This window comes from Antechinus flavipes, chromosome 5 (genome assembly GCF_016432865.1).
Source record: "Antechinus flavipes isolate AdamAnt ecotype Samford, QLD, Australia chromosome 5, AdamAnt_v2, whole genome shotgun sequence".
In the NCBI taxonomy this organism is placed as follows: Eukaryota; Metazoa; Chordata; class Mammalia; order Dasyuromorphia; family Dasyuridae; genus Antechinus; species Antechinus flavipes.
In genome coordinates, this window is record NC_067402.1 from 205571195 (window position 1) to 205592254 (window position 21060).

At 36.3% G+C, this 21060-nt stretch overlaps 1 protein-coding gene across 1 annotated transcript; it reads right to left on the reverse strand.

Moving 5' to 3' along the window:
• Nucleotides 1–3043: 3043 nt before the first annotated feature.
• On the reverse strand, nt 3044–19175 carry SLC35E3 (solute carrier family 35 member E3). The gene is made up of 5 exons (XM_052001036.1): nt 17788–19175; nt 17029–17139; nt 14174–14332; nt 10946–11028; nt 3044–7515 (listed from the first exon to the last, which is right to left on the reverse strand). Exons 1-5 carry the CDS (start codon nt 18187–18189, stop codon nt 7329–7331), a joined length of 942 nt encoding a protein of 313 aa, XP_051856996.1. The 5' UTR covers nt 18190–19175; the 3' UTR covers nt 3044–7328.
• Between the last annotated feature and the right edge of the window lie 1885 nt (nt 19176–21060).

Consider the following 21060-nt stretch of genomic DNA (forward strand, 5'->3'; position numbering starts at 1 on the left):
AAGTAGTAACTAGGGAGGAAAAAAGAATGATAAGTGATGGTGATGACAAAAAAAAAAAAGAAAATGGGATAAAAAAAGGAGCTTTTGAAGTATTTGAAGAGAGCACATGAAGATATGAATAGAGAAATGTTCAGAGATGCAGTTTTAAAATCATCAGATAGAATTAATTCTTTGCTTTTTACTAGTATAGAGAGCATTAGTGGACAATGTCCTGAGGTCAGCCAATTTAACAAGCCAAAATCGGTAATGAAATTTGGCCACAAGATGGCGCTTTGTCTACCCTCAAAGAGGTAGCTAAGTTGCACAGTGGATAGGATGTTGTTGGGTGGGGAGTAAGGATGACTCTTTCTCCTGTGGCCAAAATCTGGCCTCATGACAGTCTCTGCCTCCTCATATCTTCTATTTCTTGTCAGTATTCTTCACTGAACTTAATACAGTATCTATGGCCATAGTATAGCCTCAGTAAATGTCAAGCTATAAATGAGGGGATGTAACAGGAGTGACCAACACTAATGAATGGAGTCATCTGGATTTGTTAAGCTAGATTCAACCTGAAGTCCACAAAGTTCTGTGGATTCCTGCTCTAGCCAATCCCTATCAGTCAGACTTTAGGTCAAATAAATGTAATACTCTGTTAGGTATAATCATTATCATACAAACTTAATTCTTAATAGCAGGGTATCCCTAAGCCAGACACCCAATTCTGCCTCAGAGTGCTCATCTGTAAATTAAGCTGGAGAAGGAAATGACAAACCACTCCAGTATCTTTGCCAAGATTAATCCAAATAGTGTCACAAAGAGTTGCACACAACGAAAAAAGACTAAATAAGAATAGCCACAAACACAACCTTTTGTTTCTAGGCTCTTGCCTTGGCACTAGCTACTTTATTCATGCGTGGAATGCTCTGCACCCTCATCTTTACTCTAATTTCCCTTACTCTCTCAAAGACTCAGCTTAAAGCCCATTTCTAGAGGAAGCCTCTTCTGGTCTCTTCCTTTTAGATGCTAATACTGACCAAGATCTACTTCAGAGAACAATTAAAGATCAAATTCATTCATTATGATTTTATTTATAATTTCTTGGTAGAAACTAAATGAAACCCAAAGTCTTTCATCTCTAATCCTCTCTAAACCTGTTAGCTCCTGTTACACCAAAAGGAAATGCAGGATCCATTTTATAGTATGATTTAGTTAGCACATGGCTTGGCTTTTCAAGTATAAAAGGCAAGACTTGAGAAACTCAAAATAGAATTTTACTTACTAATATGACAGGGATCATGGAGTTCAGGCTAGAAAGAATCTCTGAGAAGTCCAAGCACCTCGTTTTATGCTGAGGAAAGGGAAGTACAAAGGTTACATAGGCAGCAAGTAGCAGGGTAAGGTCAGACTACCACATTTACTCTATGCCAGGCTCCTTTGTATTAAAGATAGACCTCTTATAGAAAAGAATTTATAGAGTCTTTGATTATTAATTTATAGCTAGTTAGCTAGAAGTCTGAAACTCAGGTCTCGGAATTGAGAAGGCCTAAATTTTAAGTGCTACCTGTGTGACCCTAGGCAAGGTCACTCAGCTTCTGCTTCCTTCCAGTAAAATGCAGATGACAGCACTCACCTCCTGAGGCCTCTGTAAGGACCAAATAAGATCATCTATGTAAAGCACTGTTAGGTTATTACATTTTAATTAAATCAAAATACGAAAACCAAATTTGTACTGTAGATCATCCATCTAATAAATATCACATATTAAAATCACTATTTTGGCTTGAGAAGTAAAATTGTAGGAACGTTACAGTAATAATTACAGATGATTTTACCTAAACTGTTAACAGATATTAATAGTGTTATTACATGCTTCTTAGATTCTGAGATCTGCCCTGGTTACAAATGAAAAGGAAGCAAATGTGTTTTCGTCCTCAACGAGTTTACTTTCTAATGAGGGCAAGATAACACATAAAAGGGAGCTGGAAAGGGGAAAGGAGTAAAAGACAGCATGGCTTGGAGCTGGTGGCCCAGAAATGAGATGAGGGCCTGGTTTGGGGCAAAAGAAAGCCAGAGGTATCACCTATCAGAGACCTGGATGTTTACAGATGTGAAGTAATAAGAATAAATCATATTTATATAATGGTCTTATGGTCTGTAAATAACTTTCCATACATCACTTAATATGATCTTCACAACAATCCTATATAATAGTAACTTCTCTCATTTTATACATGAGGAAAATGAGGCAGAGAAATTGTGACTTGTATAGGATTTGGAGGGACCAAATTCACATCTTCCTGAATCCAAATCCTTTAAAGGACTAAAAGGACTGCTTCTCTCTCTGTTATTTTTTATTTTCAATCTAAAGAAACTTGACAGAAAACTAAAATATGAAATCCAGATAGGATAGTATAGAGTGATGTGGTACAGCCCTTAGGAAGAATGTAACAGTAATTCTAAAACCACCTGGCTTTGGGAATGGTATAGTTAGAAATGATATATTTCTTCCTTCAGGCTATGCTGCCCAGTTTATATGACCAGGATGCTAAGGCTGCAAATATTGCTGGCTGTTACATAACAACCAGCATTGCTGGTCAATGATAGAATTTCTGAAACTAATGAGCAACATTTATGAGGTATTTAAAAGTTGACACAGGTGCAGAACAAAATTGGGTATCTGCCACTTGAATTTCAGGCCTAAAAACACACCTTTGGAAGATTCTCTCTATCTCACACCATTTTCCCTCCAGCTCTGCCCCAGAGAACTATGGGCACTGCATCTGTGCACAAAGTAAGCGTCAGATCACTCCTCAACTTTATTTCTAAGCCATAAAATTTGCATATCAGGGACATGAAGCACCTAGTTTCTCTTAACTTTTCCCTATAAATTTATTTTCCTGATCCTGGTTCTTTGTTAACTTCTTGTTTGTTTGCTTTTGTTTATACATATACATTCATTTCTTTTTACATATTTTCTTATGAAGCATATTGGGAGAGAAAAATCAGAACAAAAAAAACTATGAGAGAAAAAAGACAAAAAGAAAAAAGTGAACATAGTTGATTCAGTCTCCACAGTTTAATATTCCATTACTTTCATTTACCATAACTTATTTAGCCATTCTCCAATTGATAGACATCTACTCATTTTTCAATTCTTTGCCATCACAAAAAGAGCTGCTATAAACATTTTCCCTCTTTTATGATTTCTTGGGGATACAGACTCAGTAGTGACACTGCTGGATCAGAAGGGTATGCACAGTTTCACGGTCCTTTGAGCATAGTTCCAAATTACTCTCCAGAACAGCTGAATCATTTCACAACCCCCCCCCCCCCATAGTGCATTAGTTTCCCAGTTTTCCCACATCCCCTCCACCATTTATCATTATTTTTTCCCTCTTATTTTAGTAAATCCAAGAGATACGTAGTGGTACCTCAGAGTTGTTTTAGTTTGCATCTCTCATCAATAGTGATTTAGAGCATCTTTTCATATGATTATAAATAGCTTTAATTTCATTACCTGAAAATTAATGTTCATATCTTTTGACTATTTATCAACTGAAGATCTTTGCTAATTTCTTTGGGAATTTAGCCAATTGTAATTGGCATTACAATTATAATAAATTTTACTTCTTGACTTGAGTCCAAGCCTGCAAATTTTTTGAGATGCCTTACAACATGGGTCTGGAAGCCCAACATTTTTGAAGTCCCCCTTGAACCTTAACAAGAGGAGTCTGCTATAGCACATTTTTATTCTAGCTAGGATTCCCTCTGAACTCAGTATGTTTAAGCCAAATGAAAGTTTACTGTGGGTGATAGAAGGGAGAAGGGAATAAGTATTAAATATCTAATATGTGCCAGGAATTATGCTAAGTGATTTACAGATATCTCATTTGACCCTTTTAACAGCCTTATGAGGCATGTGCTAGTATTACTTCTATTTTACAGATGAGGAAACTGAGGCAAATATGCTGAAGTGACTTGCCCAGAGCTTCACAGTTAAGTATCTGAGGCTGGATTTGAACTCAGGAAGAGTTTTCCTCACTCCAGGGCTGACATTCTATTCACTTTATCATCAATAACCAAGAGGAATGGTGCTCTTGATCATACTAATTTTAAAACTTGGGTCCTCTCATTGCTTCAACTTATTCCCAGCAATCAATTATACTTAAAAAGAAAAGTCTTTTCCTTAAAAAGGAGATTATTTTTATTCAAAGAGTTAAAATAACATTATCTTTGTTTAAAATAATGCTATCAATAAGAACAGCTCTAACTTTGGAACAGAGGTCTGATAATTGCTTTGCTGTATTGCTGGCCATGACATGTATATGAGGAAGGCCATACTTTTAAAAAGTGATAAAAATTTGCTGACATTAAGGTACCAAACTTTGGCAACTTTTAACAACAATTTAAATGACAACCAGGCATATGCTTTTTTGATAGATAAACATACTTTTCCCTGAAATACTATTTAAATAGGAAGACAAGAATTGTATTTGAACATACCAGACATATTTGTAACCTAGGCAAACTATCATGAAATCTACATGTACATTTCCTTTTAGCATTACAGAAGGTATTAGAAGTGCAAGAGGTCTTGGGATCATTTAATTTCTACAAATTAAAGTAAATGCCTCAAGCTTTACTTACCAAATAGAAACTGCTTACTTTGTGACTAAAGAAAGCTCTCATCATTTTAGTAACCAAAAGACCAATTTTGTTTTCTTCCAAAAATAATTCACATTTGTATAAATCTTTAAGATTTGAAGAACATTTTACATATATTATCTTACCTGATCCTTACATCAACTATGTAAGATAGATGCAATCATCCCCATTTTCCAAATGGAGAAACTGAGGTTCAGAAAGGTTAAGTTATTTGCTCAGTGTCACATTTAGCTGGTTTTAGAGGCAGGATTTGAAAGCAGATCTTGTTTTTTAAGTTTAGAGTTTTGTCCACTGTGTCTTCAAACATATTGCCTTTCTGGCTTGTTTTCAATCTTGGATTTCCAAGCGCATTTTTCCATCTCGTGCCATTTAGATTATCTTCTGTGCAGAACACATTCTGAGCATGTGGTTTTTCTAGATTACATTGTATGCTTCTACTATTATTTATATATTTATAGATAGCATGTTCCTTCCCACCCCGCCTCCCTTCTGCCATTGCTTAACCCTAAAAATGACCCCACTTTTATTTATGATAAAAAGTTTGTGCACAGCACAAATCAATGCATATAGTGTAGAATTTACAATTCATCGTTATTGTACTGATAACCCTTGCCAGTAGCTTATTTTTATTTTAACATGGCATATGTTAAAATTCAAACTTATACAGAACACAGATCTGTATAAATTGCTTTATAATTCTTACTACAGTTAAACAGTTCTATAAATTGGAAAGAATCAAAGAATGTTTTTTAAAAAAACAAATACAAAAATAAACACAATAACAAACTTGCAGCTGAAATGCTATCAAAATAGATTTGAAGAGAGGTCAGATAGTTCAAAATGTGAACAGACTATAACTTTAGGTAGCCCTTGGTCTTACCAAGCTGCTGCTGCTGCTCAAAATGTACAAAGAATTTTTTTTAAATTTCATCAGTGCAGAGAATTCCTTGTATGCAATTTACTTCTTCAGAAGTAGATCCAGAATCCAAGTATTGCCTTAGATACCAAGAGGTTGAGATCTGCCTATGTCACCTAACTAGTATGGGTCAGGAACAGGTTATCCAACCAGGTCTTTTCTGCCTCTAAGGCAAGGCTCTTCATCTACAGTGCCACACTGCCTCTCACAAATAACACTGTTTAACACATAAAACCTCTGTCACATTGATTGGAATCTTAGGAAGAGGGGAGGAGAGAGAAAGAATTTGGAACTCAAATTTTTTAAAAATTAATATTAAAATTAATTACATAAAATTAAAATTACATAAAATTGGAAAAAAGTAAACAGATAACAATGCTTAGAAATGTTTTTTCTTAAGGAAAAAAACAAAACAATTATGCAGTTCCCTTTATTGTGAGAGACAATTAATATCACTCTCGTCTACCTTATACAAAGTGCCCTAAAAGTCTTAGAGGCATTGTAAACTTTGATAGTTTAAAATACTCTATCTAAACTCCAATTTCAACCATTATACATAATAAGCTATCCTAAGTATACAACACAATATTTCCTCCCTTATCATAATAACAATTGTTCTTTTCACTGGCCTTTCTAAATTCTGTCTTTAAGTTTTTTTTTTTTTTTTTTAATCCATCACAAGCTGTCCTGGAAAATAATTACAATGTAAATTATTCTCGAGGTCAAATTACTTTTTCCAATCTTTCTTCCTTATTTCTCTCTAGATATTCCTGAGATTTTGAACAGTTTCTGCTTCAACTCACTGCTTCAGATTCTTTCTGCCACCTTTTTTGATTAGGCATAGTTCACATTGATATCTGATGTCAAAGGGAGAGGGAGCATTCTTAGAGTCTCTCAATCTTTATCTGTTGCTTCAAAAGCTGTAGCTATGAAATGCTTAATATTTAGCTTGCCAAGGAAAATGGGAAAACACTACAAATTCTTGGCTTAGTATCATTTTAGTCATCATCATTATTATAGTTATTTCCAATATTCATTTTACCCATTTTCACTTAGAGCCTGGGTTGGCACTTTTCTATGAATCTAAAAGTACATTTGTTTCACTGAACCAGGTATACAATTTAAAAGGTCTAAAGCAAGACTCAAGATAAGAAAGCTTTAATTTCCTAACAATTTACCTCTCTCTGCATTAACTTATTCCTCACATCCTCAAAAAAATTTAATTTGGGACTGAAATTTGTCTTCGACATCTTATCTATTTTACTTTTAATTTGATTTCTCCAAATGAATCCTGAAATTAAACCAAATCTATGGATCTTAAGTTTTTGCCCAGAGTGATAATATATATGCTACTCAATGAGAAATTACCAATAATATGTAAACCTATAGTAAATGAAAATTTATACTGTAGAAAACAGATGTGTCATTAATGGTTCAATGGTTTGTTCAAACAAAAAACAACTATATGTGGTACTAGCAAAAATTTCTTTAGATTTATTATAATAACTTTAATTTTGATGTATTTATTTGGATGAAGTCATCTTTTATGATCAAAAAGATGACTTCTAAAATTTAATATGGGCCATTTTTGCTTTGAGAAATTAATTATTTAAATATTCAAAATCAGTTTTAATATGTAAAAATATGATTTATTTTTATATTCTGGTAGTAGAATCTACTGTGGTGATTCTGAAATTAATTTTTTGTTTATTATTTTAAAAATCAGTGCACATGTGGCAATTATATTTTCTCTATGAAAACTCCCTTAAGGACGCTGTACTAATTTGCTCCTGTTGCCTTCCTGCTCACTAAGTTTAAAATGAGTATAGGCAAGAATGCCAAATAATGTGCATAAAATGCCAAGTCCCTGACTAATTGACAGTGGATCCTTAAATAAAACATATCCTCCAAATAAAGTAATACAGAATTTGAAGTGTCCAAACATGTTATACCTGTAGTTTTGGTTAAGGATGACATACAAATTTCTGACACACTTAAATGAATCCATTTATACAAAAAAAAAAAAAAAAAAAGTACTCAAATTGATATATCAATTCCTGAAATTTACACAGCCCATCATTTCCAAATATTTATGTAGCTCTAGAGACTTCTGAATAATACTGTCACCAAACCACATTAGGTAAAAGGTGAATTTTTCTTGATGATTTAACAAGATTCATCCAATAAACATTAATTAAGCATCCATCAGCCAGGGCTGTATTCTGGAAATACAAAGAAAAAAGCAGTGCCTTCCAAGTGTCTTTCTACTGTGGGCAAACAACACATCCCCAGAGAAGTAACTACAAAATATATAAACCGAACAATTTGGGAGTGGGGGAAGAGGCTGGGAAGGACAAATGAAGACATCAGGACATCTTTTTATTAGAAGTGATGTTTGAGCTAAGGTTTGAGAGAAATTAGAAATTCTAAGGCACAGAAGTGAGGGAATGGATTCCAGATACAGGGAATAGATAGTATCTGCAAAGGTATGGAGATTCAAGACAGAATGTCCTAAATGAGAAGTCCGTAAGGTAGGCTGGCTTATTTCAGGGGGTCTGTGAAATTGAATGGGAAATAATTATATCTTTATTTGATATAATTAGTTTTCCTTGTAACTATATATTTTATTTGAAAACATATTAAGGGTCCATAGATTTCATCATACTGCCAAAATGAGTTCCATGATATAAAAAGTTTTTAAAATTTCTGGGCTCTCAAAGCAATAGGAAAAGGTCCAACATAAACAAGAATATGGTAACTCTTTTGGTGGTGCCAAGGTACTAGAAACCAAGGGAATGCCCATTAATTTGGTTATGACTATTATGGTATCTAAATGCAATGGAACACTGTTTGTGCTCTAAGAAATCATGAAGGAGACAGTTTCAGAGAAACCTGAGAAGACTTGTGTGAACTGATGTAGAGTGAGAACAATTTATTCAATAACATCATAAAGACTTTGGAAGAATTAAGAATTCTGATCAATGCAATGAGCAACCACTATTCTAGAGGACCCATGATAAAACACAATATCCATTTCTTGACCAAGAGATGATGACACAGGATGCAGAATGAAATATTTTATTGGACATAGCTATTCCAGTAAATCATTCTGCTTGACTATATATATTGGTTATAAGGATTTTTTCCCTCTCCTCCTTCCCTACAATGTGTGAGGAGATGGGAAGGACAGAATATAAAGTTCTGTTATTTGAAGAAAGACAAAAGGAAAAAAAAAAACATCTCTGAGATAGAATGAGGAGTGTGTGAAGAAGTAATATGTGCCGAGCCTTGAGAAGTAGGCTGGGGCCAGATTCTAAAGGACTTCAAAAGCCTGATAGAAGAATTTTATCCTTAAGGCAAAAGGAAACCAATGGGGTTTATTGAACAAACTTCAGGAATATAAATTTGGCAACTGTGTGGAGGATGGATTGAAGAGGGAGGGAACTGGAGGCAGAAAGATAAATTAGGAGACTACATATCAGACCACAGAAGAGATAATGAGAGCTGTGAACAAGGATAGTGGCCAGGAAAGGAACAAGAAAGGGATAGGTATGAGAGATATTTTGGAAATAGAATTATTAAATCTTGACAACTGATTGTGAGTTGAGGATGATTCTTAGAATTGCCAATTTGGATAACTAGAAAAAAGTGATGCCCTTGATAAAAGGTGTCTAGATATGGGGGAAAAGAAGAGTTCTGTCTTGAATATATTGAATTTCCTTCTTCCTAAGGTAGATGTAAGACATGCAAACACATTTACTGCTCCCTTTCTTTGCCAGGTACTAACAAGATCAATGTAGAATTTGTCAGGACCAGAAAAACCACAATTCACATTTATTAGCTATAACCAAGAGATCACCAGCTCTGGTGGATTGTGGTGCCCTGTCTACTTTTTTCCATGTATGTGTAAGCAATTAAGCAGTGTAGCACTGTACTTATTCAGATTCTTATTGTTATCCACCAACAGATAACCCAACGATTAGGAGCTACAAAACTCATTAACTTTTCTTGATTTTAAAACGAGGCCATAGAATGGAAAGAGCACTAGATTTGGAGTCAGGAAGATTTGAATTTTAATTCTACCTCAAACATGCAGGGTTTAAGAATCGATCTGATGCATGCAGAGGAGATTGCAAATTTTAAAAAGCAATATAAGAAAAATGTTAGTTATCATTTTTAACTTCAAATATTTATTATGTACTTTCTTCTATGTAAAGAACTAAGCTCAATACTGAAAGTATTGAGGTACGGGCTATTCCAACTTTAACACTTATTTAATTTGTATGAGAAAAAACTTTTGACAACAAATTACCAAATTCCTTCCTTAACCCAGGGAATGGTCAGTAGCTTGGCTTAAGTTTATTCTGGGAATCACTGAGACATTAGGCTGTCTCTTCTAAGAAGTTGTGAAGTCTAGTAAGGAGAGCAAAGATGAAGAAACTGGGTGGTTTCCCAGATATTTCCTCAATATCCTATGATTTCATTATTTAATTTGAAATGAAAACAGTCATGCTCATATAAAGACTCATCCCAAATTGAAAGAGAAGTAGTTTAGAGGCTAAGGAAGGGGCTAACTACTTTCTTGGCTTGACCATACCTCATTCTTTAGTGTGGAAAATTCAGAATTCTACTTAAATTTATTACTATGCTTCATATTGGAAAAAATGGTGTACTATTTAAGGTGATTGAACTAGTTGAAAAATATCAAACAAGCAACATTTTTTGGTAATCATTCACAACATAATTGATAGCTATTGGCCCATTTTTCTGAGCAGACTTTTTAAAAAAAATACCTGAATCTACGACTCTTCAGATGAAAACATAAAAATATCTATAAATGTATAGTTGGAAATCTCTCTAGAGCAGCTATATTATGGAATAGATAAAGAGCTAGACAAGAACTCAGAAAAACCAGAATTTAAATTCTACCTCAGATCCTTATTAGCTGGGAGACTCTAGGCAAGTCACTTAACTTTTACCACCTCAGTTTCTTCATCTATAAAATAGGATTCATAATAGTCCCAACCTCATAAGATTGTTGTGAAGATCAGATGCCTTAAAGAGGTATAACAGATGCTAGTTGTTATGGTAATTACTTTATTATATTTTATATTTATTATTATAATTATGATAATATTTATTCTATTACCATTAATCAGGAATTCCATCAACAGAAACAACTTTCTATGTGACTTTATACTGCTTATCCTCTTAATGACTCAGTTTCTCCATCTATAAAGAAAGAACACTACTCCTACTTTTCCTAGTTTAAAGGATTATAATGAGGAGCAAATAAGATAATAAATGTGAAACATACTTTTAAAAACCCTAACATGTCATACAAACTTTAAAAATTGTTAATATCATTATTGAAAAGGATACGTGACTGGTGAAGTATTTCCAATGATCCAGTATATGGATAAATTTACCATAAAGGCTATTATCCCAGATAGCAGAACCATAAGCTAGGAAAACAAAGAGAAAGTCATTATTATAGTACAGTCATGCAAGCATGTTTGACTCATCTTTTTGATTACTTTCAAATATAACAAAAAAGAAATTGAGTTCAGTTGCGACAGAGTTGAGTGCTCACTCTACTCTACGGATAAACTCTAGGGTATAAAAAAGGAAAACGGAACAGCATCTATTATAATATACTCCAATACTCTGAAAGATTTGTGCTTTCCCTTATGGATTCCACTCCATAAGCCAAGATCACATCCCCAACATATCTTGGGAAAACATTTTTTAAAAGTTCTGTGGCCAACTTTTTGGTGATGATCCTCACAACCCCTTGTTGGGGTTACATATAGCCTATGTATTGAGCCTTTCCAGCTTGAAAGGACCTGGGAGAACTTCAACTCCACTAGTACAGCATCTGAAAATCCACAGTCTCCCTCCATGCCTTTTTGAAGCAATAGAGTGGAAATATTTTAGTGGAAAATATTCTTGTATATGGAAACCCAACTTAACTTATGAAGTTCAAAACAAAATATTGAAATATCTATTTGAATCAAATCAACAAGTATTCATTTGAGTACCAATTAAACCACATAAAGTTACATGGGAAACAAAAATAATATGACATAATTTCTGTCCTCAAGAAAGTTATTATCTAATTGGAAAGCTATGACACTTAAAAATTAAAATGTTTTAAATAATAGTGACAAAAGATCTGTCACAGAGTAGCAATAGCACATAATAGCTAAGTAAACAACACAAATAGTAAATACTCTAGGAGTTCAGAGTGGGGAGGACTAACTTCAGGCTTAGGTAGGTAGGGAAAAGCTTTTTTGAAAGAGATAATTTTGACCTGGTATTTGAAGAATGGATAAAATTTAGATAAGCAAAAAGAAGGTAAAAGGAATTCTTGACAAGGAAATCTGTATGAGAAAAAGCACAAAAATAAAAAAATACAAAGGGTTATTTTACAGGCTAGTCAATAAAATAGCATTTGTTACACAGTTACTATATGTTGTGTTAAGTACTAGGAGTACCAAAAAAAGATTTTTATTAAATATTTAATTTGTTATAGCACTATTATTGTCCCCATCTTACAGATAAGGAAGCCAAGGCAGAGAGCAATAAAGTGAAATGCCAAGGGTCAATCAGTTCTTAAGTGTCTAATTTGGAATATGAATTCAAAAAAGCTTCAGTACTCAAGCATTTATATTCTAATGAGAGAAACAACATCGAAATAATTTGGTACATAGAAGATGCATAATGAATAGATGGAAGGGAATTTTAGAAGGACAGATTCTTCAGTTTAAAAAGATGACAAGGCTAGAGTGAAAATATTGGCTATGATTTAAACCACTGAGAAATTAAGTTCCAAGAAACATAGCTACATATGCTGGTCATTTCTGTTTCACATAGATTTACTCAGTTAATTTCATCATTTTCTTTCTTTCCTTTTTTTTTTTTTTTTGGGGGGGGGGGGAGGGAGGGCCTAAGGCCAAGCCTTGCCCAAGGTCACACAATTAGGAAGTGTTAAGTATCTCAGGCCAGATCTGAACTCAGGTCTTCCTGACTTCAGGGCTGATGCTTTATCCACTGTACCACCTAGTTGTCCTTCATCTTCATTTTCAAAGCCATATTGGGATGAGAAAATATAACCTACCTAGGAGTCCACAAAAGCTATCCATCAAAAATGTTTCCTGTCTGATGGAAATTTCAGGTCCCCTTTTTGATTCATTAGAGTTGCCTTATGACAAAAAGCTACACAGTTACACTGACATTAAAAATAAAGCCTCAGATGCTTCTCTTTCTACCTGGCAGCCCCCCTTTCCCACTGGTGAACCTGTTGTAGAATCCCGTTTGGGCCTATGGGCCTATATACCAACCATCCTTCATGCACTAGATTTTCCCTTTGCCCAACAACCCTCCTTGTTTTTCTGTTCCCTATATCCCTTTCCTCAAGGGTAAAGATGATCTTTCTTTTTACTTGTGTTAATATCCCCAGCACTTAGCACAGTGCTTGGAACATAGCATTTAAGAAAGACTTATTGACTTTAACGGGGTATCTCATTTTTATTATATCCTAAACCAAGGGTGAGGAACATCTGGCCCACAAGGCCTTATCACTTGCTAAGGCAACCACATTCAATAAGTTGAAAGCTAGGTACAACAACCTCCCACTGCTTGAGTTCTATAAGTTGGTAATTTTGTATAGCCAGCGAATGATATTATAAATATCCAAATGGCCTCTGGCAAAAAAGATTCCCCATTCCTGCCCTAAACAGTTTCTTATTCTGTCTCTCCTAGTCAAATTATTCCATTTCTGTAGGTGACATCTCATTCATGTAGCATCATTAGGGAAATAATGAAGTTTCTAGATCACTAAATTTACTCCATTTAAGCTTTTTTTCCTTAACTATTTTTTGATAGACAGCTATTTGAAATATGCTATAATCATATTAAATAGTTTGCTGAAAATAATTCCTTAATGATTCAGGGCCATCATTGTGAACATCAGTTATTTTATTATGCTTTTTTATGAAAGAGCTGGTAGGGTTTTGTAGTATTTTTAAAGTTTGCAAAGCACTGTACACAGATTATCTCATTTGATCATTGCACAACCCTGGGAGGTAGGTGCTATTATTATCCCCATTTTGCAGACAAGAAAACTGAGGGAGAAAGTAGTGAAGTAATATGCTAAGGGTCACACAGCTATTATCTGAGATGGGACTTAAACTCAGGTCTTCCTGATTTCAAACCCAGCACTCTAGTCACTTTGTTACTGAGCTGAATGACAGTAACAGCCCTAAGTCTCCCTTTCCCTATAACTAGCTATTTTAACTCCTTTGGGCACTGGAAAATCTAGCATTATTGAACCATCAGAACCATCTGCTAAACATGAGCAAGCTGACTCTGAATGAGGCCTCAAAGGCTTCTCACATGGAGACTGGCTACACAAGTTCCAGGATGACCATTTTGACTACTGAGAAATCGCATCTATTTTTCTTTTACTTTTTCAGGAGGGTAAGGGTGCCATAAACAATCAACAAAAGTAGGACTAAACTGCATAAGAAAAGGAATAAGCTTTAAAATGTTTATAACTTGATTGTTTTAGTTGTGAAAATGAATAATTCTCAAAAATAAAGAACTTACCAAGGCAGAAAATGACCAGGGGCCAAAGATTCCTCCTTTCCCAAATACAGGTTCAAAGAAGGGCACGACTATTAATAACATGGCAGAGGACATTGGTGCTTGGTAGTATAGCAACTGCATGGAGTTCACCTGCAGCTCATGCTGTTTGGCTCCCACCCACTAAAAATTAACAAATAAAATAATTTAATACAGAAATAAGACATCATTATTCAGCAGTACAAAATGGGCTACAAAGATGGAAGCTGGCTACCATTCATTATAACTAGCTACCTTGCAAAACAAGGAAGATACATAAAATACACAAAAAGACATTTAGTCTTTTGGAGGAAGGAATCCATCCAAGACTTATCCAATTATTTTAGTTGGTAAAGAATAAAGAAAATTATGGGTTTTTTTTTTTTAATATGCTCATCTGCCAAAAGAAAAAGACAATAATGGGATCAGTGATCATTAGAGTTCATGGAAAGAGATGCTGAGAAGATAGCAGGGCTATACCTCTCTCTATTCCTTTCTAAAAATGGCATAAGAGAGGAGATGAGGCTATAGAGAGTCTGACAAATTAATTTCTCATATCTTCCAGTGGAGGCAATGATGGATTTCTCAATGATTTGATTAGCTGTATGAAATCAGTAGATGATGGAAATAATTTCCTTTTCTAGTAACTGCTCTGTTCTTTCAGTTAAGACATCAGATGATGATAAATTAGTCATTTGAGATCACACAGCCAATAAGTATCTGAGGAAGTCTTTAAAGTAAGGTCTTTCTGGCGCTAACTCCAGAGCGCTCTCCACTGGCCCATCTTGCTGTCACATACACAAAGCTTATTCACCTAAATACCCAGCCAGAGTTTGTGTATCACTAATACTGACGCTAGAGAAGTCAGTCACCTTTATGCCACAACGAAGCAGCAGAAGACAATCTGTCATAATTATTTAAATAATATGATCACCCATCAAGTTTTAATGTTTAATGACTCTAAGTAAAATCTGTCAAATTCTTGGAATGCTCCAGTTAATTTTTATATTGAGGTGTACCCCACCCCAATAGAAATTGTTTATGTGCAGAAAAACAGAATATGAGAAACAGGAAATTAGGAAACAAATCTGAAATATGATTTCAAAAGACCTTAACTAATGAACAATATAATATAAAGGAGTGATACTTCAGCTATTTACCAGTTACTACACATAGGTATGTTATAATCAAGCTCCTGCGCCTTTCCCCAGGCACCATCTGTAGCTTGCTATCAATTCCCTCTCTGTGCAGTTCCCTACTGAGCCCCAAATCTCCCATTCTACCCTCCTTTACTGTCATTGTAGGACATGTGGGAACATTTCACAAATCAGTGGGATTCAAGAGGACTGTATGATCTGATTAACAGTAAATTTTGCAGGATCGTAACTATTCTATAAAGAAAACCACTTCAATGAGAAGTGTTACCTTTTCCCCAGTAAACTGCTCAAGGATTAGCCCTTTTTCAATCTCATCTCAAATCTTCTAACGAGTGTTTTGGCTCCTGGCTCTTTGATAAGAAGGCTTCCCTGTACAAATGACCTTTTATAGAATTTAATTGTAACCCATTGCAACTTTGAGTTACATGAGTCAGAATGACCATTATGAGAATGACTTGAAAGCAGGATTGCATTTTCTACTGTAATGCAATGAATACAATTTAATAAACAAATTTCAATGTTTTAAACAGATACATTTAATTTTTAAATTATTTTTTAGGATTAAATTCCTAATTTAATTCACTTCACTAAAAGAATACAATGTCTTAGCATCCCTCAAGAATCTTCAAAATATTACTGGTTTTAAATGACAAAACTAAACATTTCCAACTTTTAGTATGATATTGGTGTATAGCTGATGTTATGTGTAAAGTACACAGGAGCTACTTAGTAAAAGCATGATGACTGATTAATACAAAGAAGTTTGAATTATGCCGTCTACTTATGCTTGTCCCCTATTTTTAAAACGCACCAGACTTTTAATGATATGGGTGTTACACAGTATTAAGTAATGACTCAGAGACTATGATCATTTAAAAGTCCATTATTTCAAGTTAATATCGATGAAGTCTTAACTATACAAAATGATAGGGTGAGGGCTAGACAGATGAATTCACTGGTAAAAAACAACAAAACTACCTATACCATGCCAATCTATATCTTTTCTGCCCTATAATTTTAGAATTGCCTAGAACACTGAGAAGTTAAATGACTTACCCAAAATCACAGCAAAAACTGTCAGAGAAGAAACTTAGATTCATCTTATTCTACCTGTGAAGATGGCTCACTATCCACTCTACATGCTGCCTATCTCTTACAAAACTGATAATGCATTCATTTTAAATTTGTAAGTATGGGAAGTAAGATTTGAAACTTTAAATGTTACACATATTGAAGCTGATTCCTTAGGCCAATACACTCAGAAATTTCACTGCCAGAGAATTTAGTAAAAAGAGATTTCTATTTTGCAGGACACTATCAAGTGACAATATTTATTATCTTAAAAAATAACAATAATAATAATCACTATCATTACTGTGTAGCATGTCATGCAGATAAAAAGTAAAATTTTTATTAATATGTTACCTAAATTATTAGAAAATGAAGTCAGTCTATAAGTTGTAAAAGCAACATGATATGGGAATGTGATTTCTAATTTGAAATTTCTTTATAATTTACAATATATACTAAAGCATGCTCCCTCATAGTAATGTTGAGTTGAACCAGCATTTCTAGCTATAGAATCTTCTCACCCATGTTTCATTGCTTCTTTTCTGCTATTCTTGGAGTTTATAGCTTCAAAAATTCTGCTAAGGAGTTGCAAAAGAAAAAAAAATTACCAACCACTTGATAAAGAGATGTAACTACCACCCCAAGGGCAGCAAACACCATTCCAAGAAAATTAAACTTCACATCGTAATAAGAATTTAGGATGACACCTAAAGTTATGGGTATCTGCAAAGAAAAAGATGTAAATATTAGTTAGACAAAAATCAAAGCGATTCAAATTTAGTTCGTCATGAGATTTTAAATGCATGTATATTAATGCTTTTACAAAGAAAATTTAGTACCTCTTTTAATAATTCGGGTTTTTAAAAAATGGCCATATTGATCATAATTTTTTTTTTACATAAAATGGAAAAATAAGACTTTCCTGAAAACTGTTTTTTAAACATGGGAGAGTAGCCACTATAATTTTATTTTTTTGGTAAATTCTCAAAAACCCAAGATAATACGTTCAGTCCCCTTGGGTTCCAAGGTCCAGGGACCCTGGTGGCATGTCACCCTGGAAACAGGATATTATACAGTCAAATGCCATAATTACACAAACTGCTTGTTGTAGAGCGTGTGTCTCTCTTTATCAAAAGCTCTGGAAACCTGCAAAAAATAGGCTCTTCCCTCCAGCTAGCCAATGAACAGCTCAAACCCCTGCTACTCACTCATTCGGGGATTTTGGCAAAGTAACGACAAATAAACTGCCACAAGGTCAAAACATGGATTTCTCTGTTCCTAAGGGGGGCAGTTTTAAAAGGGAGATAATAAAGTAAGTTGCAGCTGGAAGAGTAACTCCAGCCACCAAAAGCTGGAGCTGGAGGTACTCACCAGAGTGAGCTGTATTTTGGCGGAGAAGGTTTTCTTGTAGAACAGAGTCTGGATGACTATGATCACAGGGGTGGTCATGGCCTTGGCCAACTGATAGGTGCCTATCGTGTTGTTTTGGAGAGAGAGGTTGGTGAAGACCACAAAGCCACAGAAGCTGAGGGCCAGGAGCAGCAGCTTGGAGGGCTGCAGACTTTTAGGGGCAAAAATGTCCAGTTTCTGACAGATGTACAAGCCCAGCCCAGTCACTACGAAGTGCACCAGGGTCAGACTCATGTTGGGGAAGCCGTAGTGCACATAGATCCATTTGTTAAGAAAAACAATGCAGATGGAGACCAGCAGGTTGAGCAGGAGCCCGGCAGCTATGCGCCCATTCTCCTGCACAGTATGGACTAGAGATGCCATGATTCCCCGGCTCGGGAGAGTCTGGCCCAAGGGCAACAGCTACAGTCGCCACAAGAGCCCACTCCGGCCACCTTCCGACCGCTTTCGTCCTGCTGCTGCTGCCGCCGCCGCCGCCGCCGCCGCCTTCCTCCTCCCCTCGCAGCCGCTTTCACCACCCGACGCCTCCGCGTGCTACCAGGGAGAGGCAAGCACTGGCCGCGGCTCCAGCAAAGCGCCGCCGCGCACTCATACCGCTACCGCCGCCGTCGCCGCGGCCGTGGCCACCCATTCAGCAGAGGCTAGGACGCTGCACGTTCGCTCTCTGGCCCGCCCCCTGCCACGTTCCTGATCCTGCCACCACGTGACTCGGGCGCCGTCGCTTCCGCTTGCTAAATTGCACGCCGAGCCTTCTACCGGGACGGAAAGCGCCGTGGCGTCGCCACCGTGTCCGGGGGTGGGGATCGCGGCCCCGCCAACCTGGGAGCCCACAGCCGCACAGGCTCTTAACGGAGTATTCTGAGAACTGCATTTCAGAGTAATTGGGTTCCCTTCTAATAATTACCTGTGCGTTTTACTTAAGAATTAAAAAACAATCTTCAGAGAAAGGGCTTACAGGCTTTACCAGACTGCCTTAGGGGACCGTGACGCCATCAAAAAGTCGCGACAACAACTCATTAGGCACTTATTGTGGGCCTACGATTGTGCTACCAAAAGTTTCAGCTTTCATAGGTCAATTTCTTCACCAAACAAGCATTTCTTAAGCACTTACTACGGGACTGGCACTGGACCAAAAGCTGGGATGTAGAAGCAAAGCTGTCCCTGCCGTCGAGGAGCTTATATTCTAAAATGGGGAAGGACAATATGCATATATCTATGATTTTCTTCCCGAGCTATTTTTACCTTCTGAATCCAATTCTCCCTGTGCGCAACAGGAGAACTGTTCGGTTCTGCAAATATGTATTGTATCTAGGATATACTGCAACATATTTAACATATATAGGACTGCTTGCTATCTGGGGGGAGGGGGGGTGGGGAGGATGGAGGGGGAAAAATCGAAACATAAGCGAGTGCAAGGGATAATGTTGTAAAAAATTACCCTGGCATGGGTTCTGTCAATATAAAGTTATTATTAAATAAAATTAAAACTTAAAAAAAAAGTCTATGCAAACAGTTAAAGTTATCGTTGGCCAGAAGACAGGCCTGGCAATGGGGATAAGGATGGATCTCAAGCGGAAGTTGGGATTCCAAAGCTAAAGTTAGGAGAACATTCTAGGCATGAGAGATCTGGGAGATGGGGCATCATGTGAGGGAGGCTAAGAAAGCTAGTTTGTGCAATAAGAAAGGCAGGTGGAGCCAGTTTGTAAAAAGCAGCAAATAAAAAAAGAAGGGTTTTTATTTGATCCCGGCGTTAAGAAGTCACTAGAGTTTGAGTCGGGTCAGATGTGTTGAGGGGGGACTGAAGAGGATTGGATTGGAAACAGTCTATGATTTGAATTCAGATTTCATCATCTGCCTCCATTTCCTGAAGGAGTCTGGAGTGATCCCGGGTCAGAGCCAATGAGCATTGTCAAGTGAAAACCCAGATGGGTTTAAAGCTGGCAAGGACCTTGGAGGCTGGATAAGGACACCAAAGTGAGGAAGGGTTTTCTTCAATATAGCAGAGGCAGAATTTGACTCATTTCTAATGTCTCTGAATACAACACATTTTCCATTATCTCACATTGCTTCTCAACGGATGTGCTTTCTTGCCAGGGGATAGGAAAAATTGGAATAAAGGAGCTGGAAGGAATTGTAAAAAAACATCTAGTCATTTTCTAGATGAGGAAACAGGCCAAAAGATGAGGATCTGTCAGGATCAGTCAGCTCTGCGGGGAGGGGGGAGGGGAGAAGAATTTCAGGGAACAAGTCAGATTTTATTTTGAACAGCAAGGTGGGTTTTGTCCTTAAAGAGATTAGCAGCAAGCTAGACTTAAGAGTCTCACATTTATACAAATTTCTGGGGCAGGTGTCATGGGCTGAATTAGTTTTTACATGGACAGTTAACTACAAGGAACAGAAAAACAGGATGTGGTTGCCCATCCAGCCAGGTCCAGGAGGTGTGGATCTTGCTACATGTTTCAAAGATCTGGGGCATGTTTGTCCCAGTCCCAAAAACACTTTGTTACTAGGAAAAGTTTCTGTTGTTGCTGGGCTAGTTTTCCACAAGGCAGGGTACAAGGCAAAGGCAAAGGCCAAAGCCAATCTCTTAAACCCAGTAGCGATTTCCTACCTCCCCCAAGAGTGAATCAGGAAACTGAGGACTTCTCAGAATAACAACCTTAGGTAAGTCAAGACTCAACAACAAGGATCTATTTAATTTAGGCTCTGAGGAAAGAGCAAAGATTTACTCTTCCAGCATTTTGACCCTTGTTCAACTGCTTAAAAAAGAAAAAAACCCGACCAATTGTTAATAGCCCAAAGATATCCAAGAAGTCTCCAAACTGGCTATCTCTATCTGTTAATTGACTATTTACCAAAAGTAAAATAGACCAACCTTTAATCCCTCTGGCTTAATTATTAACCTCTGAAGCAAAACAGACCCACAGACCCCTTGTTCTTAACATTTTGAAACATTTATTGCTTAACCAAGACCCTAGTACCACAAAAAGCCCACCAGTATTCCAAAGTCAAATAAGAAATAAAGATCGGTTTGGCCAATAATTTAAGGATTGCCATAAGATGAGTGGGCAAATATTGTTTCTGTAAATCTTGACTATATAACTATCATCACTTCTATAAAATTGGCTTTCCCTGCTCTAGACTTTCTGGTGAAGGGAGTGCCACGCTTCTCCAGAGAATCCAAATTAAAAAACTTTCTGTTTTGTACCATGTCTTTGAGCAGTCAATTTGAGT

Bases quoted from the DNA above. Each gene is read 5' to 3' on its own strand.
- SLC35E3 (XM_052001036.1), bottom strand. From the start codon at position 18,189: ATGGCATCTCTAGTCCATACTGTGCAGGAGAATGGGCGCATAGCTGCC. The intron at 17,140-17,787 runs GTGAGTACCTCC...TTTTCTTTGCAG, and splicing joins CCAAAATACAGCTCACTCTG to ATACCCATAACTTTAGGTGT. The intron at 11,029-14,173 runs GTAAGTTCTTTA...TTGTTTTCCTAG, and splicing joins CCTGGTCATTTTCTGCCTTG to CTTATGGTTCTGCTATCTGG.